Source organism: Anomaloglossus baeobatrachus, chromosome 9, assembly GCF_048569485.1.
Source record: "Anomaloglossus baeobatrachus isolate aAnoBae1 chromosome 9, aAnoBae1.hap1, whole genome shotgun sequence".
Taxonomy (NCBI): domain Eukaryota; kingdom Metazoa; phylum Chordata; class Amphibia; order Anura; family Aromobatidae; genus Anomaloglossus; species Anomaloglossus baeobatrachus.
In genome coordinates, this window is record NC_134361.1 from 202,047,384 (window position 1) to 202,070,480 (window position 23,097).

The 23,097-nt window shown below is 42.1% G+C and overlaps 1 protein-coding gene across 1 annotated transcript in view; it reads left to right on the forward strand.

Annotated features, from left to right (window-relative positions):
- Window positions 1-23,097, forward strand: part of DUSP9 (dual specificity phosphatase 9) — a 49,630-nt gene that overhangs the window by 12,370 nt on the left and 14,163 nt on the right. Inside the window, exons 2-3 of the mRNA XM_075324262.1 lie at window positions 13,672-14,181; window positions 16,799-17,278. Coding sequence (XP_075180377.1) covers window positions 16,921-17,278 — 358 coding nt within the window. The 5' untranslated portion in view covers window positions 13,672-14,181; window positions 16,799-16,920. The remainder of the gene's footprint in view (window positions 1-13,671; window positions 14,182-16,798; window positions 17,279-23,097) is intronic.

Consider the following 23,097-nt stretch of genomic DNA (forward strand, 5'->3'; position numbering starts at 1 on the left):
AGTGCCATTGATGGGGGGGAAAAAAAAAAAGAGGCTTGCAGCTGCAGGCACAGTGTGGCGGTGTGTGCTCCGTCACGAGTTGGTATGGGTAGGAACAGAGCTCACATGATTAACAACATGCAGTGATGTGATGCCGCCGCTAATGTCAATACCATCCAGTACCGGCTATGGCAGCAGCTGTAGATGATCTGGTACATTTTATACATGTGAATAAATATATATATTATACACACACAGATAAAAATATGTATTCTTTACCTGGTGTAATTGCCGCTGTTCTCCTGAATCCGGAGATGTTTTTCTTTTGTTTCTGCGCCTCTCGGTTCCTGAGATATGACCCTTTTTTCCCTATGTATAAATCTAGTCTTGTTAGACAAGTGGGTGTTGTCCTCAATTCTTCTTTGTGGGAGTGTCTACAAGGACCATGCCCTGTTGGCTAAATTGACTAGCTTTATAATCAATTAAAAGGGGGCCATATCTCAGGAATGGAGAGGCGCAGGAACAAAAGGAAAACATCTTCAGATTCAGGAGAACAGCAGCATTAACACCAGGCAAAACATTTACATATTTATGGCAAGTGACATGCCCTGTTGGCTAAATTGACTAGATTTATAAGGGGGCCTTATCTCAGAAACGGAGAGGCGCAGGAACGAAAGAAAAATATCGCCGGATTCAGGAGAAATCAACTTTATCTATAATCAGTTAAGAGGGGGCCATATCTTAGGAACGGTAAGGCGCAAGAGCATACTGCTACGAGTTGTAGTATGCTCCTAAAAAAAAGTCCTCTCACTTGCATAAATATGTAACTTTGTTTTGTCTGGTGTAAATGCCGCTGTTCTCCTGAATCCGGCGATGTTTTTCTTGTGTTCCTGTGCTTCTTGGTTCCTGAGATATGACCCCCTTTTAATTGATTATAAAGCTAGTCAATTTAGCCAACAGGGCATGATTCTTGTAGACACGCCCACAAAGAAGAATTTGAGGACAACACCCACTTGTCTAACAAGACTAGATTTATACCTAGGGAAAGAGGGTCATATCTCAGGAACCAGGAGGCGCAGGAACAAAAGAAAAACATCGCCGGATTCAGGAGAACAGTGTGATTTACACCAGGCAAAAAAATTTAAATATTTATGACAAGTGAGAGGACTTTTTTTTTTTAGAAGCATACTATAGCTTATAGCAGTATACTCCTGCGCCTTAGCATTCGTGACATATGTCCACCTCTTAACTGGTTATAAATCTTGTCATATTATATTATATAAACACATAAAAATATGTATTCTTTACATGGTATAAATGCCGCTGTTCTCCTGAATCCGGCGATGTTTTTCTTTTGTTCCTGCGCCTCTCTGTTCCTGAGATATGACCCTCTTTTAGCTAATTATAAAGCTAGTCAATTTAGCCAATAGGGCATGATTCTTGTGGACACGCCCACAAAGAAGAATTGAGGACAACACCCACTTGTATAACAAGACTAGATTTATACGTAGGGAAAAAAGGGTCATATCTCAGGAACCGAGAGGCGCAGGAACAAAAGAAAAACAGCGCCGGATTCAGGAGAACAGCGGGATTTACACCAGACAAAAAAATTACATATTCATGCAAGTGAGAGGGCTTTTTTTTAGGAGCATATTATAAATCATAGTAGCATGCTATTGCGTGTTAGCATTCCTGAGATATGACCACCTCTTAACTGGTTATAAATCTAGTAAATTTATCAACAGGGCATGGTCCTTGTGGACACACCCACAAAAAAGAATTGAGGACAACGCCCACTTGTCTAACAAGAGTAGATGTATATCAGGGAAAAAAGGGTCATATCTCAGGAACCGAGAGGCGCAGGAACAAAAGAAATACAGCACCGCATTCAGAAGAACAGTGACATTTATATCAGGCAATTTTTTTTTACATATATTTGGCAAGTGATAGGTCTTTTTTTAGGAGCATACTCCTAGCAGTATGCTCCTGCATCTTACCCTTCCTGAGATATGGCCACCTCTTAACTGGTTATAAATCTAGTCAGTTTATCCAAACGGGTAAGAAGAATTGAGGATCACGCCCACTTGTCTAACAAGACTAGATTTATACCTAGGGAAAAAGGGTCATATCTCAGTAACCGAGAGGCGCAGGAACAAAGGAAAAACAGTGCTTGATTCAGGAGAACAGCGGCATTTACAGTTAGGTCCAGAAATATTTGGACAGTGACACAATTTTCGCGAGTTGGGCTCTGCATGCCACCACATTGGATTTGAAATGAAATCTCTACAACAGAATTCAAGTGCAGATTGTAACGTTTAATTTGAAGGTTTGAACAAAAATATCTGATAGAAATTGTAGGAATTGTCACATTTCTTTACAAACACTCCACATTTTAGGAGGTCAAAAGTAATTGGACAAATAAACCAAACCCAAACAAAATATTTTTATTTTCAATATTTTGTTGCGAATCCTTTGGAGGCAATCACTGCCTTAAGTCTGGAACCCATGGACATCACCAAACGCTGGGTTTCCTCCTTCTTAATGCTTTGACAGGCCTTTACAGCCGCAGCCTTCAGGTCTTGCTTGTTTGTGGGTCTTTCCGTCTTAAGTCTGGATTTTAGCAAGTGAAATGCATGCTCAATTGGGTTAAGATCTGGTGATTGACTTGGTCATTGCAGAAGGTTCCACTTTTTTGCACTCATTAACTCCTGGGTAGCTTTGGCTGTATGCTTGGGGTCATTGTCCATCTGTACTATGAAGCGCCGTCCGATCAACTTTGCGGCATTTGGCTGAATCTGGGCTGAAAGTATATCCCGGTACACTTCAGAATTCATCCGGCTACTCTTGTCTGCTGTTATGTCATCAATAAACACAAGTGACCCAGTGCCATTGAAAGCCATGCATGCCCATGCCATCACGTTGCCTCCACCATGTTTTACAGAGGATGTGGTGTGCCTTGGATCATGTGCCGTTCCCTTTCTTCTCCAGTCTTTTTTCTTCCCATCATTCTGGTACAGGTTGATCTTTGTCTCATCTGTCCATAGAATACTTTTCCAGAACTGAGCTGGCTTCATGAGGTGTTTTCAGCAAATTTAACTCTGGCCTGTCTATTTTTGGAATTGATGAATGGTTTGCATCTAGATGTGAACCCTTTGTATTTACTTTCATGGAGTCTTCTCTTTACTGTTGACTTAGAGACAGATACACCTACTTCACTGAGAGTGTTCTGGACTTCAGTTGATGTTGTGAACGGGTTCTTCTTCACCAAAGAAAGTATGCGGCGATCATCCACCACTGTTGTCATCCGTGGACGCCCAGGCCTTTTTGAGTTCCCAAGCTCACCAGTCAATTCCTTTTTTCTAAGAATGTACCCAACTGTTGATTTTGCTACTCCAAGCTTGTCTGCTATCTCTCTGATGGATTTTTTCTTTTTTTTTCAGCCTCAGGATGTTCTCCTTCACCTCAATTGAGAGTTCCTTAGACCGCATGTTGTCTGGTCACAGCAACAGCTTCCAAATGCAAAACCACACACCTGTAATCAACCCCAGACCTTTTAACTACTTCATTGATTACAGGTTAACGAGGGAGACGCCTTCAGAGTTAATTGCAGCCCTTAGAGTCCCTTGTCCAATTACTTTTGGTCCCTTGAAAAAGAGGAGGCTATGCATTACAGAGCTATGATTCCTAAACCCTTTCTCCGATTTGGATGTGAAAACTCTCATATTGCAGCTGGGAGTGTGCACTTTCAGCCCATATTATATATAGAATTGTATTTCTGAACATGTTTTTGTAAACAGCTAAAATAACAAAACTTGTGTCACTGTCCAAATATTTCTGGACCTAACTGTACACCAGGCAAAAACAAATTAGATATTTATGGCAAGTGACAGGTCTTTTTTTAGGAGCATATTATAATTCATAGCACAAAAAAACAGAATTTTTCAGCTTATCCAATCTTAAACAATCAGGTGGTACTTGGAAGCTTGTGGTCCCAGACGGTGCAAGGAAACAGATTTCGGCCAAAAATCCAAATAGAGATGCAAAAAGAGAAAATTTCCAGCATCCAAAGTCAAGAGTTATAAAAGATCCATAACTTTATCAAAAATTTTTTAATAATAAAGTTATGGATTTTTTATAAGTCTGGACTTTGGATGCTGGAAATGTTCTCTTTTTGGATCTCTATTATAATTCATAGCACTATGCTCCTGCGCTTTAATGTTCCTGAGATATGGCCACCTCTTAACTGGTCATAAATCTAGTCATATTATATTATATACACACATATAAATATGTAACCTTTACCTGGTGTAATTGTCGCTGTTCTCCTGAATCCGGCGATATTTTTCTTTTGTTCCTGCGCCTCTCCATTCCTGAGATATGGCCCTCTTTTAACTGATTATAAATCTAGTCAATTTAGCCAACAGGGCATGATTCTTGTAGACACGCCCACAAAGAAGAATTGAGGACAACACCCACTTGTCTAAGCAGACTAGATTTATACCTAGGGGAAAAAGGGTCATATATCAGGAACCGAGAGGCGCAGAAACAAAAGAAAAACATCGCCGGATTCAGAAAAACAGCGGCATTTACACCAAGCAAAAAAACAAATTACATATTCATGTCAAGTGAGAGGACTTTTTTTTAGGAGCATACTATAACTCATGGCAATATGCTCCTGCGCTTTACTGTTCCTGAGACAAGGCCATCTCTTAACTGATTATATCCAACAGGGCATGGTCTTCGTGGACACGCCCACAAAGAAAAATTGAAGATCACGCCCACTTGTCTAACAAGACTAGATTGATATCTAGGGAAAAAAGGGTCATATCTCAGGAACCGAGAGGCGCAGGAACAAAAGAAAAGCATTGCCGGATTCAGGAGAACAGCAGCATTTACACCAGGCAAAAAAAAATATTTATGGCACGTGACAGGTCTTTTTTTTAGGAGCATATTGTAACTCAGAGATCAGTGATAATTGATATAGTACAGTGACAGTTTTCTATGGTCAGTGGCTCGCAATTTTTACTAATTTACCAAGAAAGATGATGAACTCCAGGTGCCCGCAAAAGCCCTTCATATAGAACTAATCTCATTACTGTATGAAGGGGCTGTGGAGAAATATTTTCAAAAGCACTTGTGCTGAAAGGTGAGTGGAGTGACTCACGATCCTTCTCCCCCACATTCTGCATCGCATTAATCTATTATAGAGCTGGAGGGTAGGCATTAAAGAACATGTAGTATAACAGCTTGGTATCCACCAATATTAAATACGCCTAAAATATAACTTTTAATAAATATATTAAAATAAAAGGACCAGACATACATAAATAGCGCAATAGCGCCTAAAAATTGTCAATTGTGATATCCTATATCTGGAGTATTAGAAGAATACTATCACAGACAATAAATGATAGGCAATAGATTGGTCGGCATTAGATAACCCTCAGTAAGTAATGCAAGGAGGGAAATAAAAGGCAACAATCTCACCCGTCTTCACTTCATTAAGGGTGAGTGTTCCTCAGCCGCAAGAAGGTGTAAGATACGGAGTTGCCACATCAATAAGATCCTGTGGCTTCCACACGTATTCCACGGGTTCTCTTTGCAAACAACTCCGATGTAATATAATAGAAACTTTTTCCTTTTCTCAACGCGTTTCAATAAATCCATAAATCATCAGGAGAATTAGAAAGGAAATGTGGTGTCTTTTAATGGAACCGGCATATCCGCCATGAGGTTCAGACACCCATCCGATGCCACATTGCTATGTCACTCCTAGGACCGGCACTTCAGCCACAAAGTCATAGCATAGTACCGATTAGCGCCACGTGTCAGGACTTTGTGGCTGAAGTGCCGGTCCTAGGAGTGACATAGCAATGTGGCATCGGATGGGTGTCTGAACCTCATGGCGGATATGCCGGTTCCATTAAAAGACACCACATTTCCTTTCTAATTCTCCTGATGATTTATGGATTTATTGAAACGCGTTGAGAAAAGGAAAAAGTTTCTATTATATTACATCGGAGTTGTTTGCAAAGAGAACCCGTGGAATACGTGTGGAAGCCACAGGATCTTATTGATGTGGCAACTCCGTATCTTACACCTTCTTGCGGCTGAGGAACACTCACCCTTAATGAAGTGAAGACGGGTGAGATTGTTGCCTTTTATTTCCCTCCTTGCATTACTTACTGAGGGTTATCTAATGCCGACCAATCTATTGCCTATCATTTATTGTCTGTGATAGTATTCTTCTAATACTCCAGATATAGGATATCACAATTGACAATTTTTAGGCGCTATTGCGCTATTTATGTATGTCTGGTCCTTTTATTTTAATATATTTATTAAAAGTTATATTTTAGGCGTATTTAATATTGGTGGATACCAAGCTGTTATACTCTATTGTTCATACGGTATATCCATATCCAGTTGCTTTATTCTATTAAAGAACATGTACTAAAACATTTTGGAAAAATTTAAAATAATGCATCGTGCCATATGATTGGCCTTCCCTGAGTCCAAAAAGGTACATATACCGGTACCTAGAATTGGGGTGTAGCAGGAGCACCATAGAGAGGACAAACTTTGGGGAGTGAGGTGGTTGGAATCAAACTTGGATTTTGAAGGTGCCCAAGTCATCTCCTTGCCCCATAAAGGACGCCACCATAATTGGGGGCCACCGTTAGAGATTGGGCACTGAGGCCATGAACCTTTACGCCCCTGGACTATGCCGCCCATAGACATTAGACTAATTTCGGCCGACCGCTGACTCTCCCACACTCTTCTGTATGGACGCCAAAGTACAGTATTGATTTCTTCTTTGTAAGTAACTTGTAAATGATTTCTCCTGCCTTTATCCGAACGTGGCCCATGGGAGCTCGGAGGATTAGTGCGTGGCCCATGGGAACCCAGAGGATTAGTGGCGTGTTGTAGCTACTGTTAAACCGCCGCATTAAAAAAATCTGTTTTCTTTGATCCCTTGAGTGGATGGTGTGAGCTAAGTAATGTACTGGATGACACATATACGGGGGTCTCAGGGGAGGATGACGTCCACAGTGTCCGATACTAAGAGGAAGACTCCGGTGATGTCACTAATGGCCTAAATGGCTTTTTAAGAGGTGACGGTCTCCATTAGACGACCAGATGCCTGAAGCCATGATATACAAATTAGGAGATTGTGGGTAAATAATAAGTGAGATATGAGATATTGTCATGAAAACAATATTGTTAATTATATTAGTCTTTATGGAGAAGGAAAATGGCTTCTGGATACCTTTGGGTATTTAACATCATTACGATATATTATACGCTCAACAGTTCCCATTATAAGTATATACTGCATCTAATGTAAGTTAGGTTATACCTGCCTCCTGTTTAAAAAAATAGAGATATTTGGGTATTGCATAATGCCATTCACCACTAGAGGGAGCTATACACTACTGTAACTGTTCACCACTAGAGATAGCCATTCACCACTACAGTTGTTCACCACTAGAAGGAGCCATACACTACTGCAGCTGTTCACCACTAGAGGGAGCCATTCACCATTGCAATCGTTCACCACTAGAGGGATTCATTTACCATTGCAGCCGTTCACCACTAGAGGGAGCCATTCACCATTGCAATCGTTCACCACTAGAGGGAGCCATTCACCACTGCAGCCATTCACCATTGCAGCCTTCAACAATAGAGGGGGGCACTTACCACTAGAGGTACACATTCACTACTGCAGCCATTCACCACTAGAGGGAGCCATTCACCACTGCAGCAATTCACCACTAGAAGGAGCCATACCCTACTGCAGCTGTTCACCAATAGAGGGAGCCATTTACCACTGCTGCCATTCACCACTAAAGGGAGCCATTCACCACTAGAAGTAACCATTCACTACTGCAACAATTCACCACTAGAGAGAACAGTTCATCTTCACTAAAGGGAGCCATTCACGAGTAGAGGGAGCCATTCACCACTGCAGCCATTCACCATTAGAGGGAGCCATTCGCCACTGCAGCCATTCACCATAGGTCATAGTGTATTGTTGATCGCAGATCCGCTTTGGTGCCCGCTCGTCGTTTACCCTGAGATAAAGTGTATTTAACTCCATCCAATACTGAAGGGTTGAGGTTCCTTTCTTTCCTGCAGTGATCTAACAAATAGTTGTAACCTGTGGTGTAGCTTCTCCCTTCTGCTATAAATATCTGCTCCTCACTCCTCACAATGCCGGCTATAGCTCATACCTATGCTGACTTTTACAGTCCGGGTCCACCATGAATACTCATGTTGTCTTATTACAATGGCGCGACTAGGGTGTTGCTGGCCTTCACTAGTCAGGGTGAATTCAGGGCCAGTAAGGGCCTAGGCACGTGACAGAGCAGGAAGGACCTGTCTAGGAATGATGGGGAGTGCAGGGGTCAGTCTCAGGTGAGTGTTAGGAGGTGACCCCACTCCCCTCTTCCTCTCTTTTCTGTTGTATTGTTGTGTTACCTCTGTGTTGCGCCACTCACTTGGAGTCCTCTCGTTCTTGGCGTGACACCTGTAGTCACATCATGACAATAGGTCTGCATGGGAGCTGCAGACACAAAACGATGACTATAAAGATGAGGAACTGACAAGCATAAAGTAACAAGGATGTAGTTACCAGGGCCCAGATATCTTATGGGGCCTAAGAGCCTCCTTACATGGGGCCTAAAGGTCTCCTTACATGGGGCCTAAAGGTCTCCTTACATGGGGCCTAAAGGTCTCCTTACATGGGGCCTAAAGGTCTCCTTACATGGGGCCTAAAGGTCGCCTTACATGGGGCCTAAAGGTCGCCTTACATGGGGCCTAAAGGTCTCCTTACATGGCGCCTAAAGGTCTCCTTACATGGCGCCTAAAGGTCTCCTTACATGGCGCCTAAAGGTCTCCTTACATGGCGCCTAAAGGTCTCCTTACATGGTAGATGGTGGTGGGGGACTTTTTTTATAAGGTCCAGGAGCATCCGGTAATGAGTCGCTTTGGCCATAATATTCTATATTTGTGTCGAGGGCCAGGAGAGATAGAATTTCTTCATTATACAGATGGAAAAAAAGATAATTACCACTTGTTTTCAAGTCATGTACATTTCCTGGAAAGTCCTTATGTCCCTATTCATGGAAATATAAAAGAGCCTGCGTACATTACATGCTCCATGAATGCTCGTGTAAATCAATATTCTTTTATGTAGCGGATCTCGCCTACTCCATAGTGACTATTCCTTGTATATAAGGAGCTTAGCGCCCCCCCCCAAAAGCCTAAAACTAAACTATAATGCAACGCTCCCATCCGGAGAATAGCTACACTATTGTAACCTGCTTCTTTATATGTCACATAACAATATTCCTAATTTTCGAACAAGTTTTTACCACAATCACCTGTGGATTTATTTTTTGCTTTCATCTCATTCCATTCACTGCAGTAAGCAGAGATCTTAACAATGAAGAATTGAGAACACAAAGAGCCCCATTCATTATCACATTGCTCATTTTTTTAGCTTTTTTTTATTTCTGCCAATATTTTTAAGTATATTTTTATACTTGTTTTTTTAAGTTTTAGAAGTCTAATTTATATACTTGTTTTTATATTCTATTTTATATGCTTATTTTTTTTTCTTTTTTTAAGACTTTTACGGTATATACTTGTTTATTTTTTTTTAAGTCTATTTTATACAGTTTATTTTTTTAAGTCAATTTTATATACTTGTTTTTTTTAATATTTTTAAGTCTATTTTATATACTTTTTTTAATCTATTTCAAGTCTATTTTATATACTTTTTTTTTATTTTTTTTAGTCTATTTTATACACTTGTCTTTTATCTTTTTTAAGTCTATTTTATATACTTCTTGTTTTGTTATTTTTTTTGTTATTTTTTTAAGTCTTTACTAAGTGTTACTTTTTTTTAATCTATTTCGAGTCTATTTTATATACTTTTTTTAATCTATTTCAAGTCTATTTTATATACTTTTTTTTATTTTTTTTAGTCTATTTTATACACTTGTCTTTTATCTTTTTTAAGTCTATTTTATATACTTCTTGTTTTGTTATTTTTTTTGTTATTTTTTTAAGTCTTTACTAAGTGTTACTTTTTTTTAATCTATTTCGAGTCTATTTTATATACTTTTTTTAATCTATTTCAAGTCTATTTTATATACTTTTTTTGATTTTTTTTAGTCTATTTTATACACTTGTCTTTTATCTTTTTTAAGTCTATTTTATATACTTCTTGTTTTGTTATTTTTTTTGTTATTTTTTTAAGTCTTTACTAAAAGTGTTACTTTTTTTTAATCTATTTCGAGTCTATTTTATATACTTTTTTTTTATCTTTTTTTAGTCTATTTTATATACTTGTCTTTTTTATTCTTTTTTTAAAGTCTATTTTATATACTTGTTGTTTTATTATCTTTTCTTTAAGTCTATTTTATATAATTTTTTATCTATTTTAAGTCCATTTTATATACCGTACTTTTTTAAACCTTTTTTTAAGTCTATTTTATATACTTGTTTTTTTTTTTACCTTTTTTAAGTCTATTTTATATACTTTTTTAATCTATTTTAAGTCTATTTTATATATTTTTTTTAATCTTTTTTTAGTCTATTTTATATACTTGTTTTTTTCTTTTTTCAAGTCTATTTTATGTACAGTGGGGAAAAAGTATTTTGTCAGCCACCAATTGTGCAAGTTCTCCCACTTAAAGAGATGAGGTTGGCCTGTAATTGACATCATAGATAGACCATAACTATGAGACACAAAATGAGAAAACAAATCCAGAAAATCACCGCATCTGACTTGGGAAGATTTTTTTGGCAAATTATGGTGGAAAATAAGTATTTGGTCACCTAAAAATATGCAATATTTCTCGCTCTCAGAGACCTGTCACTTCTTCTATAAGAGGCTCCTCTGTCCTCCACTCAGTACCTGTAGTAATGGCCCCTGTTTGAACTATCAGTATAAAAAACACCTGTCCACAACCTCAAACAGTCACACTCCAAATTGGACTCCACTATGGTGAAGACCAAAGAGCTGTCGAAGGACACCAGAAACCAAATTGTAGCCCTGCACCAGGCTGGGAAGACTGAATCTGCAATAGGCAAGCAGCTTGGTGTGATGAAATCAACTGTGGGACCAATAATAAAAAAATGGAAGACATACAAGACCACTGATAATCTCCCTCGATCTGGGGCTCCACGCAAGATCTCACCCCGTGGGGTCAAAATGATGACAAGAACAGTGAGCAAAAATCCCAGAACCACACGGGGGGACCTAGTGAATGACCTGCATAGAGCTGGGACCACCGTAACAAAGGCTACCATCAGTAACACACTGCGCTGCCAGGGACTCAGATCCTGCAGTGCCAGACGTGTTCCCCTGCTTAAGCCAGTACATGTCCGGGCCCATCTGAAGTTTGCTAGAGAGCATTTGGATTATCCAGATGAGTAATGGGAGAATGTCATATGATCTGATGAAACCAAAGTAGAACTGTGTAGTAGAAGCACAACTCGTCGTATTTGGAGGAGACAGAATGCTGAGTTGCATCCAAAGAACACCATACCTACTGTGAAGCATAGAAGTGGCAACATTATGCTTTGGGGCTGTTTCTCTGCAAAGAGACCAGGACGACTAATCCATGTACATGAAAGAATGATTGGGGTGGTCACCTATGATGTCAATTACAGGCAAATCTCATCTTTATAAGTGGGAAAACTTGCACAATTGGGGGCTGACTAAATACTTTTTTTAACCCACTGTGCTTGTTTTTTTTATCTTTTTTAATTTTATTTTATATACTTGTTGTTTTTTTAAAGTCTATTTTATATACATGTTGATTTTTATCTTCTTTTAGTCTATTCTATATAATAATAATTATTATTATTAGTTTTCTTACTCTATTTTATATATGGTACATATTTTTTTATAATTTTTTAAGTCTATTTTATATACTTGTTCTTTTTTTTTATTTTTTTAGTCTATTTTATATATTTGTTGTTTTTTTGTCTATTTTACATACTTGTTTTTTTCCATCTTTTTCTTCCGCTTGCGGATAATTAATTGCGACTTTTTAGAAAGTAGTGACCTCTTTAAACAAAATGTACTCTGTTTCCCCAACAGGCAATTTTATTTATTTTATTTTTTAGGTCATTTTTTTTTTTTTTTTTTTTTTTAAAAAAAAAAAAAACCCTGTAAAAGATAAAAAAAAAAGTGTTCTTGATTTTGCGTAAAATGTATAAACCAAATGTGGTGTAAAAAAAATATCCACATGACAAAAAAAGAAAAGGCACTTGAGAAAAAAAATCTGCATAGAAAAGTCAAAGATCAGACCTGCTGACTGGCGATAGGCCTGATCAATCTTAAGCAGAAAAGCGACATAAACGATGGACCTTTTTGCAGGCAAATGGCTTGTCTTGAAAAAAAATTCTAGTTAAAACACTTCTGCGATTTTAATAGTTAAGGATAAAAACACATAAACAGGATCAAACCGAAAAGGATTCACAAGTTTCAGTATCGACATGTGAAAGATACTAAAAATACCACCTAGATATAAATAGCTCAGTGTAATAGTCAATGTCAGGCAAGCAGCAGATTTATCCACTTCTGCCTGCCTGCTTGCTTGTTTGTTGAGGGGGCCGGTGACGTACCCAGAAATCAGGAGGGGTCCCTATAGCTAAGGTCCAAATGTGAGACCATCTACCATCTATCACCAGGTTTATGCTACCTCATCTAGGTAGTATGATGTAGGGACAGAGATGCTGATTCCAGTGATGTGTCACTTAGTTTACTGGGTGCTGTAGTTGTGATATAATCACAGGTATGGGATCAGAAGGTCACCTGGTGTTGTTGATCACAGTTCCGCTTCAGTGCCCGCTCTAGGTCCATCAGTTAGATCTCTCAGATCTCTAGGTAGGTCATAGTGGGTCTACTAAATTCTAGTATTCGATGTTTAGAAAAATATGGATAAAAGAACGTAACTCTAAAGGGTTCAGGGGTACAATTTGACCACCTAATGAAGCCATGGGAGAACATCATGACTATTGAAGGCACCTGAGGCTTGGTGGACCCCGATAGAGGTTTCGGAGTGAGTTGTATGAGCTCCAAGCTACTCCTCTGAGTGATTAGATACCATATAGTCAATTCTTGTGGGACTTATGGTGATAGAAGCCCATCTCATAGGTTCGGAACGTTTTCTTACAGATGAATTCCATGATATTGGAGGAAAACCAATGGTGATGTTCATCCTATAGAAAGATTGGTGGTGAACAAGAGGTCAACCTTTGAACCCAGGCATAGGAGAGGAGCCTAGTGTTGATTTTCGTAACGAGGACCATGATATTGGAGGAAAACCAATGGTAATGTTCATCTTAGGGAAAGATTGGTTGAGAATAAGAGATGGATCCTTCAACCCACGCATAGGAGAGGAACCTAGTGTTGATTTTCACAACGAGGACATCTCCTCTATGACCAGCGGTGATGAATAATGAAGGAGCTCACTCAGCATGTGGAAATATTGTGTCACAACCTCCGCAAAAGCAGAGGTCATGTCAGTAGGAAACCTGTTAACAGCATGTAGACCAGCCCAGGGTTCGGGGAGGAAATTTAGGGGGGGTGGACTTCCAGGAAAATAGGCAGTGAGATCCATCTCGGCTTGGTCCTCAATGACTCTTACTGTTCTGTTTTACCCTTTGCAGATCTAGAAAACATCAACGTGGGACACATTAGACCCCAGAAAGTCAAGAAGCCGAGTTGTCTGACGTCCTCTTCTGGAAGACACCTGGATGCCTTCTCGTCAAAGACGCATGATAAGGAGGAAGGCGGCTGTGGAATCTGAGTTGCAGCTTGGAATGTCTTGTGGTTTTGGATAGGCTGCCGACGACGCCCGTTGACCATTCATTTTTGGAGGACCATATCCAGAACGATTACTCGAGAGCAATGTCTGAGACAAAAAAATATAGGACAGAAAGAAAAAATAGGATTTATGAATGAGTAGACAGGAACGTTAATCGGGAAGAGTACCACAGATTGTCCTGTAGATGGGACATTGGCGTTACTGAGCTGGATGAATAATCTCACATGACTTCTTCGAATCTGGTAAATCCCATAATGACTGCCTGGGGGATCCCACTCACTTTCTGTTCTACATTGTTGGAGTAATTTTTGCTTTGAAGGATCTAAACAAGAGGGGAACATTTATGAAGAAGGTAAGTGTTATCCTTCAAGATGTGCATGGTATAGAGGTACCAAGGTGGTAGAGAAGAGTTTATCTGCCATTCAGCCCTATTCATAGGCTCAAGGTTGAAAGACGTCCTTTGAGTTCAACATATAACCTAATGTGCACTGTACATCCATAGAAAGGCAAAATCCCCATGATTACTTGTCCCAAATTAGGGGAAAAAATTCCTTCCGACTCCACATACAGATTAGTTTCCTGGATGAATATCTCATGTCCAGAATCTGATACTCAAATCCTATATTATTAGTCATTGTATTTGTTGAATCAACTATTATGACATATTGTGGCAGAAAGTTCCATAGTCCCACTGCTCGTACTGTAAAGAATCCATATTCTTACTGCTCATACTGTAAAGAATCCATTGTCTCACTGCTCGTACTGTAAAGAATCCATAGTCTTACTGCTCATACTGTAAAGAATCCATTGTCTCACTGCTCATACTGTAAAGAATCCATTGTCTCACTGCTCGTACAGTAAAGAATGCATAGTCTCACTGCTCATACTGTAAAGAATCCATTGTCTCACTGCTCGTACAGTAAAGAATCCATAGTCTTACTGCTCATACTGTAAAGAATCCATTGTCTCACTGCTCGTTCAGTAAAGAATCCTTAGTCTCACTGCTCGTTCAGTAAAGAATCCATAGTCTCACTGCTCATATAGTAAAGAATCCATAGTCTCACTGCTCATAGGGTAAAGAATCCATAGTCTCACTGCTCGTTCAATAAAGAATCCATAGTCTCACTGTTCATACAGTAAATAATCCATAGTGTCACTGCTCTTACAGTAAATAATCCATAGTCTCACTGTTCATACAGTAAATAATCCATAGTTTCACTGCTCATACAGTAAATAATCCATAGTCTCACTGCTCTTACAGTAAATAATCCCTAGTCTCACTGCTCATACAGTAAATAATCCATAGTTTCACTGCTCATACAGTAAATAATCCATAGTCTCACTGCTCATACAGTAATTAATCCATAGTCTCACTTCTCATACAGAAAGAATCTAAAGTCTCCGTGCTTGTACAGTAAATAATCCATAGTCTTGCTATTCGTACGGTAAATTAAGCAAAGTCTCAATACTTGTACAGTAAAGAATCCATAGTTCCACTACTCATATAGTAAAATATCTATTGTTTTACTCTTTGTACAGTAAAGAATGCACTGGTACCGTAAAAAATCTATTATCACTGCTAGGATTGTAAAGAATCCATTGTCTTAAGCCCACTTTACACGATGCAATCTTGCTAGCGAGATCGCTATGGTGCGTACTCGGTAACTGTCGTTCATGCGTTTCACACGCAACGACGTCGCTAACGAGGCCGGATGTGCGTCACAAATTCCCTTGAATATTGCCCAATGGTCAACTTCTTTTTAACCCAAGGATGAGTCATTTTGCCGTCCTGGCAGACATGTTCCTCTTTTGGCTACTTGACAAGTCATCAATGTACCAGAATACAGAGTGATATTGCCAAAATACATAGAAGTTTGCCCATGCCAAGACCCTTGAATTGTGCCTAATGGTCAACTTTTTTAACCCAAGGAGGAGTCATTTTGCCGCCCTGGCAGACATGTTCCTCTTCTGGCTATCTGACAAGTCATCAATGTATCACAATACAGAGTGATATTGCCAAAAGACATAGAAGTTTGCCCATGCCAAGTCGTCAGCTACATAGTGTACTACCATCGGAAAAGCAATGAAATCCAACAATGTACAAGACTCGGAATAGTTTATAGGGTTACCCTTTAATAAAGGGTGGACAGTACAATAGCCATGCTTCACCCCTTCAACCAGATAGTCTTGTTTGACAAAATCATATGGGAACACGAGCCAAAAGCACATCGGATCCTAAGCCCAAAAGCTTACCTCCATAGATCAACTGGGCTCTATCTAAACTAAACTGACCCCTTTCTTAACTATCACATCTCCAGTTGACCAACTGCCATGACTTTCCTTGGCCAACTAATAAGGACTTGTGTATATACTCACATAGTCCTCCACTGTGCCAGCCTAAGACACAACCATCCGTGACCTTCCAGTACTCAACTCCACGTGCTGCAATCTTCAACCTTCGACTTTATACTTGAGGGTGGTGACTTAATCAATGGTCACCCACCCTATTTATCTCCCCTCTTCCATGTTCTCAAGCATATATGTCCAAACCTTAGACACCAACCTTTTAGGACAGATCCCTAATATCAGATCAAGATCGTTGGGGTCAACACTGGTGGGTGTTTTCAGCTCGTATGGCCACTGCTTGACTTCAATGAGGCATTTCAGTGTCCCATTCTTGGGACTTGTGGTGGTCCCATTGGATCCCACCAATCTTCATAGAATCATAGAATGGTAGAGTTGGAAGGGACCTCAAGGGCAATCGGGTCCAACCCCCTGAATCTTCATTCCTATGGATCAGTGATAACTTTAAATAATGGAAAAATACACTATGTGGTCATGTTATCGTTCATGAATTGTTAACAAAAACAAATTGTCCAGAGTGTTTCTAGAACAGACATCCAATTTATTCCCCAATAACGACTTGTTTTATTCAAGTTTTTCATTTTTATTCTCTTCTTAACTTTTAGGAAATGCCCTGAAATACGGAAGAAAGTCCATAGGATTATTGGCAACCACCATATTCCCATCTAAGTATATAGACCATCCTCTCCACCTCGTTCCCATGAGCCTTCCCATGTGAGCGGAACAGATGGAGTCATTGTGTAAATCTACAACATGGCTGCGGGATGAGCTGGACTCTCCTGCTCAGAATGTTCGTATCCTGGACTGTCGTAGCCGGGAGCTCTACGACTCTTCACACGTGGAGAAAGCCTTGCATGTAGCTCTCCCTGGGCTGATGTTACGACGACTACGTAAAGGCAACCTCTCTGCCCATTCCCTTCTTCCTGGATCTCCTCCTGCTGTAAGGGAAGTAGCACTTTTGTATGATGAGTGCACTGCCAGCCTCCCGGGGCGAATGGGTGTCCAGTTGGATGAGCAGGAACCAGTTCTGGTGACCCTCCTCCATAAGCTTAGGAAGGAAGGATGTCAAGCCTACTACTTACAAGGTGAGAAACAAATAACTTGTGACAAAAATGATGATGAATGCACCATGTGAGTGGCTAACAGGGCACCTGGGCTCCTAGACTGGGGGGTACTAGCTGTCTCGAATCCCAGAGATACCTCTAATGGTGAACATGTCTGGGCCACCTTCCTTGCCTTGCTCCTGGCAAGCCCTGATCTTATACCCCCACTCCCAGACACTAGGGGACGATCGGGGCAGGAGTGTTTGAACCCACAGATATAGACAAATGGGAACCAAAAACTCTATCACACAGCTAGCACACACAGAGACATAAGACAATACGTGATAAGGAGGAAATAAAGAGCAGGGAGTATTTCCACAGCACATCAACCAGCATGCAATAAATCACTAGCAACTGGGACACAAGAGCATACGGACCGGTTTACCAAAAGCTATATTTGGCATAGGAAAACAGGCTCCACCATCTTAAAAAGGTGCGAAGTAACTGTGAAAGGTCTCCCACAACATGTGATCCAAGAAGTAACCAACAGGCTAGCAGAAATTAATACCTGCATTCCTGGTTACTACACACAGCTTTTTGACGCCCGAGCCTGTCTGTGCAACTCAGAAGCACCAGAGAAGGCATTCTGTGGAGTGACAGATTCTGCAGTGTGAGCAGCATCAGATACCACCATGACACTCAGCTACTTTAGAGCCAAACACTCTGTGACACCATGAATCTCTATAACCATCGTGTCAATCTTCAATCTTCTATATGAAACCTAATCCCCACCCACGAGGTTCCACTAAACTGAAACGAGGTCAATATAGGGTTATGTGTTGATATAGATTCACAGAAGCCTACTATATAAAAGTAGCCTTAGGTTGATTGGCTTTCTATGAAATTGGGTAATTTTGTTTATAGGTCTGTAATTAAGATGAAATCAAATCTTCAATCTACTACATGAAACCTAAACCCCACCCCTGAGGTTCTACTAAACTGAAATGAGGTCAATGCAGAGTTAGGTGTTGCTGTAGATCCACAGAAGTCCTCTGTATAAAGATAGCCTTAGGTTGATTGGGTTTTTATGAAATTGGGGGACTTTGTATATAGGTCTGTAATTAGGAAGCAGAAATCAAATTCGAGAGCACACCAGGGCCAGGGTGAGAACTTATTTTGTGTAGCACTGTGGAAATTGGTTGGAAAAAATAACTATAAACTATGAAATAATGAGTATAATTAAATAGTACTATCATGGGCATAGTTAGTAGAGTTAAGAAGAAGCAGTCAAACTGGGGCCCCGGCACTTGAAGGTGCCCAAGAGCCTCTCTACCACATACAATACCAGTGTTAAAAATGTCCAATGGGGGAGGACAGACTTTGCACTAAGGACCAGGATATTTGAATGTTACCTCATAGCCCCTGTACACAGGATTGGTAAAAAATTGTGATCGCTGAGGGTCCACCCACGAGGAGCCACATCAATCCAATGAATGGGTGTTCTGTGTCACTGGTATAAATTGAGCAGTTGGGAGTGGCGGAGATTGCTGAAGGTCCACCCACAAGGATCCACATCAATCCAATGAATGGGTGTTCTGTGACACTGGTATAAATTGAGCAGTCGGGAGTGGCGGAGATCGCTGAGGGTCCACCCACAAGGATCCACATCAATCCAATGAATGGGTGTTCTGTGTCACTGGTATAAATTGAGCAGCCGGAAGTGGCGGACACAGTACCCCATTCTCGTGATCGATGGGTTTGCTCTAGGTAGGTGTTAAATATTGTTCATTGAATAACCCCTTTAAGTCACAGAGATAATGCAGGGAAAGTCTTGAATCCTTGATTCGCTGCTTGGAACTAAGCGACTGCGGGAACTTTCCGGGATTGTACTATTTGATATTCAAAATGCAAAGCTTTTACCATGAATTACGTTCTTCACTTTTCTTGTCAAGTAAGTGACATCCACATGAGATAATTTCAGTATAAAGAAAACTCACAGCATTTATAAAATCAGTCTGCCAATAGCGAGACCTTCAGAGGAGACAACCACTATTTATAGCCCTTCTCAAAGGCACCGGTCAATAGTCCACTTGTTGCCTCGCTTCTCCGGGTGAAGATGTGCTGTAATTCATTGCATGGAGATCTCCGGTCACATGAGACAGTGAACAGTGGCCCAAGAACGTAGAGGTCTATGTATAAGACGGGTAACACCATCCTCTATTTCTTGGGTCTGTGGGAAACCCACCTAAGAACATCTTCTAACTTATCATATTATCTTTGAAGATGGTCATTTGATGATGGATCGAGATTCCAAGACCTCATAATTTCCTGAAGTTTCCTCTGGCTTTCTGATTCCTTAATTCCGTTCTTTGTAAATAATTATGTGGTTGGTCATCTTGTCTAAGCTTCAGAACTTAGAGATAGGCATTAGAACATGTGCCCTAGACAGCACTAGTCTGGAGATATTCATTGACTTCTATGAGAGAGTGTTTTGTGGACAGACTCCGTGACATGTGCAGAGGTCCCAGTGCAGGGAGGGGGGAATGAAATGTAGCTCTGTTCATGATAGCCTAGCAGCTCTTAATAGGCTTCGAAGGAAAGGTTTTGAACTAGCCATCAGGTCTTTAACCTTCTTAGGTGGGATCTAGACTTACACTAAGCCCCCTGGATTTGATCTGTGTCGCCCTGGGCAAGCCAGGGGACACAGGTCACACACCACCACACCCTACATCCCAGGTAGGAACATCTAAGCTAACCAAAAATCCTTGTTGCCTTCCTCCAGAGACTGATGATACACACCAGGGGGTGGGCCAGGCGGTTGGCTCCGCCCACCGAGGAGTTCACAGCTCTGGAGGCGGGAAGTACCAGGCAGTTGAGTCAGGGAAGAGGAAGTGGAAGGAGTGGAGGAGTAGCCCAGACAGGGCTAAAGTAAACAGCTAAGTGAAAGTGAAGGAAGAAAAGTAGTAAAGGAGGAAAGCAGGAGTGGTGACAGAACAGAAAGAGTGTGCAAAGCCTGAAGAGTCCAGCTGAGTGCAGGGCAGGTCAGCAAGGTCAGCAACGGCGGTGACTGTCTGCAGGGGGACCGTTTGGAAGTTCCTGGAAGGACCCCGTAGGCTGTGTGCCCGGTGGTCTGGAGCAGTGTTCCGAAGGACAGTCAGCACCAGGGCAGGGGCCTCTCGGACCCCGACAAGGCTTGGAGTCGCCATAATTTGCCGAATCCGTCAGTGAAGGGGACGTAGATCCCCCAACAACCAAGTCCCGATTGAAGGCAACAGCCCAGCCAGTGTAAGAGAGACACCGCCACCGCCAAGGCACCAGTTTCTTAGGGCCAGCACCTGCGGGCAAAGAGTAGAGCTCCTCCGGTCCAGCTTGAAGCCGGGGAGCGGGTTACCGGTGGGGACCCATCGCAACCAACAAGTACACCAAGGTGCTAGGAAAAGGGACATCACCGTCACCTACCGGGAGAGCAAGTGCAGCCGTCCGTGGGACCGTCTTACCAGCCGTTTGGTTTACCGTAAAAACTGTGTCAACGTCTCAGGCTGAGTGAGTACCACAGTGCCGCAAGGCACAGCGCTGCCCCCGCGTCCCTGCGCCCACAAGGCCCTGCACCCCCCAAGCCATCACCGGGCCCCGGGATCACCAACCCCTACCCACGGAGGGGCAACACAACACCTGGCTGCTCCGCATTACCATCCCCGGGATCCCCATCCAGAGCAGCGATGGTGCAATCACCACAACCGTGGGTGGCGTCACGGACAATAAACAATCCCCACACCCAACCAACCCCTTTCACTCACGGGCGAGGAGTGCCGCTCGAGAACCCCCGGGATCCAGCCTACAGCTCGAGCCACCACTGAGCAGCGACCGCCGGACCCGAGCAGGAGGGGGTGAGCGTAGTGTGCTGACACCCTCCTCCCCGCCCGCGACAGATCTACAGAGGGATTGCTGGCCGGTGGAGCGGGCTGGCGGAGAAAGGGTCATTTCATCCAGCCTAGGAGGGATTTAGCCTTCTGTGACAGAGTATTTTGTGGACACGTTCCATGACCTGTGCAGAGGTCCCTGTGCAGGGAAGGGGGAATGAAATGTTGCTCTGTTCATGATAGCCTGGCAGCTTTTAATAGGACGCCGATGGAAAGAATTTACACTTTCATTTTGTCCATCAGGTTTTCACCCTTTAGCAGGGATCTAGACTTCCACTGGGGCCCCTGGATTGGATCTAAACAGGGGTTGCTGGCCGGTGGAGCAGGCTGGCAGAGAAAGGATCATTTAAGAGGGCGTCATCTTAATGGGGCGTCCACAAAAAGGATTTTAACTAGCCATTTTGTCAATGAGGTCTTCATCCTCTCGCAGGGATCTAGACTTCTGTGATAGAGTATTTTGTGGACACGTTCCATGACCTGTGCAGAGATCCCTGTGCAGGGAAGGGGGAATGAAATGTAGTTCTGTTCATGATTGCCTGGCAACTCTTAATAGGGTGGATGTGAACTACCCACTTTATCCATCAGGTCTTCACCCTTTACCAGGGATCTAAACTTACACTGGGCCCAATGGAATGGATCTACAGATGGTTTGCTGGCCAGTGGAGTGGGCTGGCAGAGAAAGGGTCATTTAAGCCAGCTCAAAACCAGAGCATTCAGAATCGTATCACAAAAACAACACAAGGTCAACAGATGAATAACACACAAGATTAAGACAGCAGAGGTCTGGAGAAAAACCAAGGCCAGGTTCAAACCACAATTAGGTTGCTGGCTGGTGGAGTGGGCTGGCAGAGAAAGAGTCATTTAAACCAGTTGTAAACCAGAGAGGTCAGAATCGTAACAAAGCGTGGTCAACAACTGAATAACACACAAGATGAAGACAGCAGAGGTCTGGAGAAGAACCAAGGCCAGGTTATAACTCCCAATGAGAGGCAGGGGAATAGGGGCTTAGATAGTTTAGCCCCTTAGATAGAAGAGAGGAGAGAAGAGAGGAGAGGGAAGAGAGAGAGGAGAGGAGAGAGAGGGGGAGAGAGAGAGGAGAGAGAGAAAGGGGAAGAGAGAGAGAGGAGAGAGGAGAGAGAAAAGAGGAGAGAGAAAAGAGAAGAGAGGGAGAGAAGAGAGAAGAGAGGAGAGAGAGGGAGAGAAGAGAGGGGAGAGAGAGAGAGAGGAGAAGAGAGAGAGGAGAAGAGAGGAGAGAGAAGAGGAGAGAGGATAGGGAAGAGAGAAGAGGAGGAGAGAGGAGAGAAAGAGAGGAGAGAGGAGAGAAAGAGAGGAGAGAGGAGAAGAGAGGAGAGAGAAGAGGAGAGAGCAGAGAGGAGAGAGAGCAGAGAGAAGAGAGGATAGAGAAGAGAGGAGAAGAGAAGAGAGAGGAGAAGAGAAGAAAGGAGAAGAGAGGGGAGAGGGAAGAGAGGAGAGAGGGAGAGATAAGAGAGGAGAGGGAGGAGAGATGATGGAGAGAGGAGAGAGAGGAGAGAGAGGAGAGAGAAAAGAGAGGAGAGAGATAGAGAGGAGAGATAGAGAGGAGAGAGGAGAGATGGAGAGAGGAGAAGAAAGGAGAGATGAGGGAGAGAGGAGAAGAGAGGAGAGATGAGGGAGAGAGGAGAAGAGAGGAGAGATGAGGGAGAGAGGAGATGAGGGAGAGAGGAGAAGAGAGGAGAGATGAGGGAGAGAGGAGAAGAGAGGAGAGAGATAGAGAGGAGAGAGAGAAGAGAGGAGACAGAGGAGAGGAGAGGGGGAGAGAGAGAGAAGAGAGGGGAGAGACAGAGAGAGAGACTGATCCCGCCAGGCTGGTTTCTGGCCAAACAGCATCCTGTCTATCAGCATGCCAGCGTTCACATGCGTTTGCGTGCAGTATAGTCAGGATCCAGCGACTTGGACGCAGCT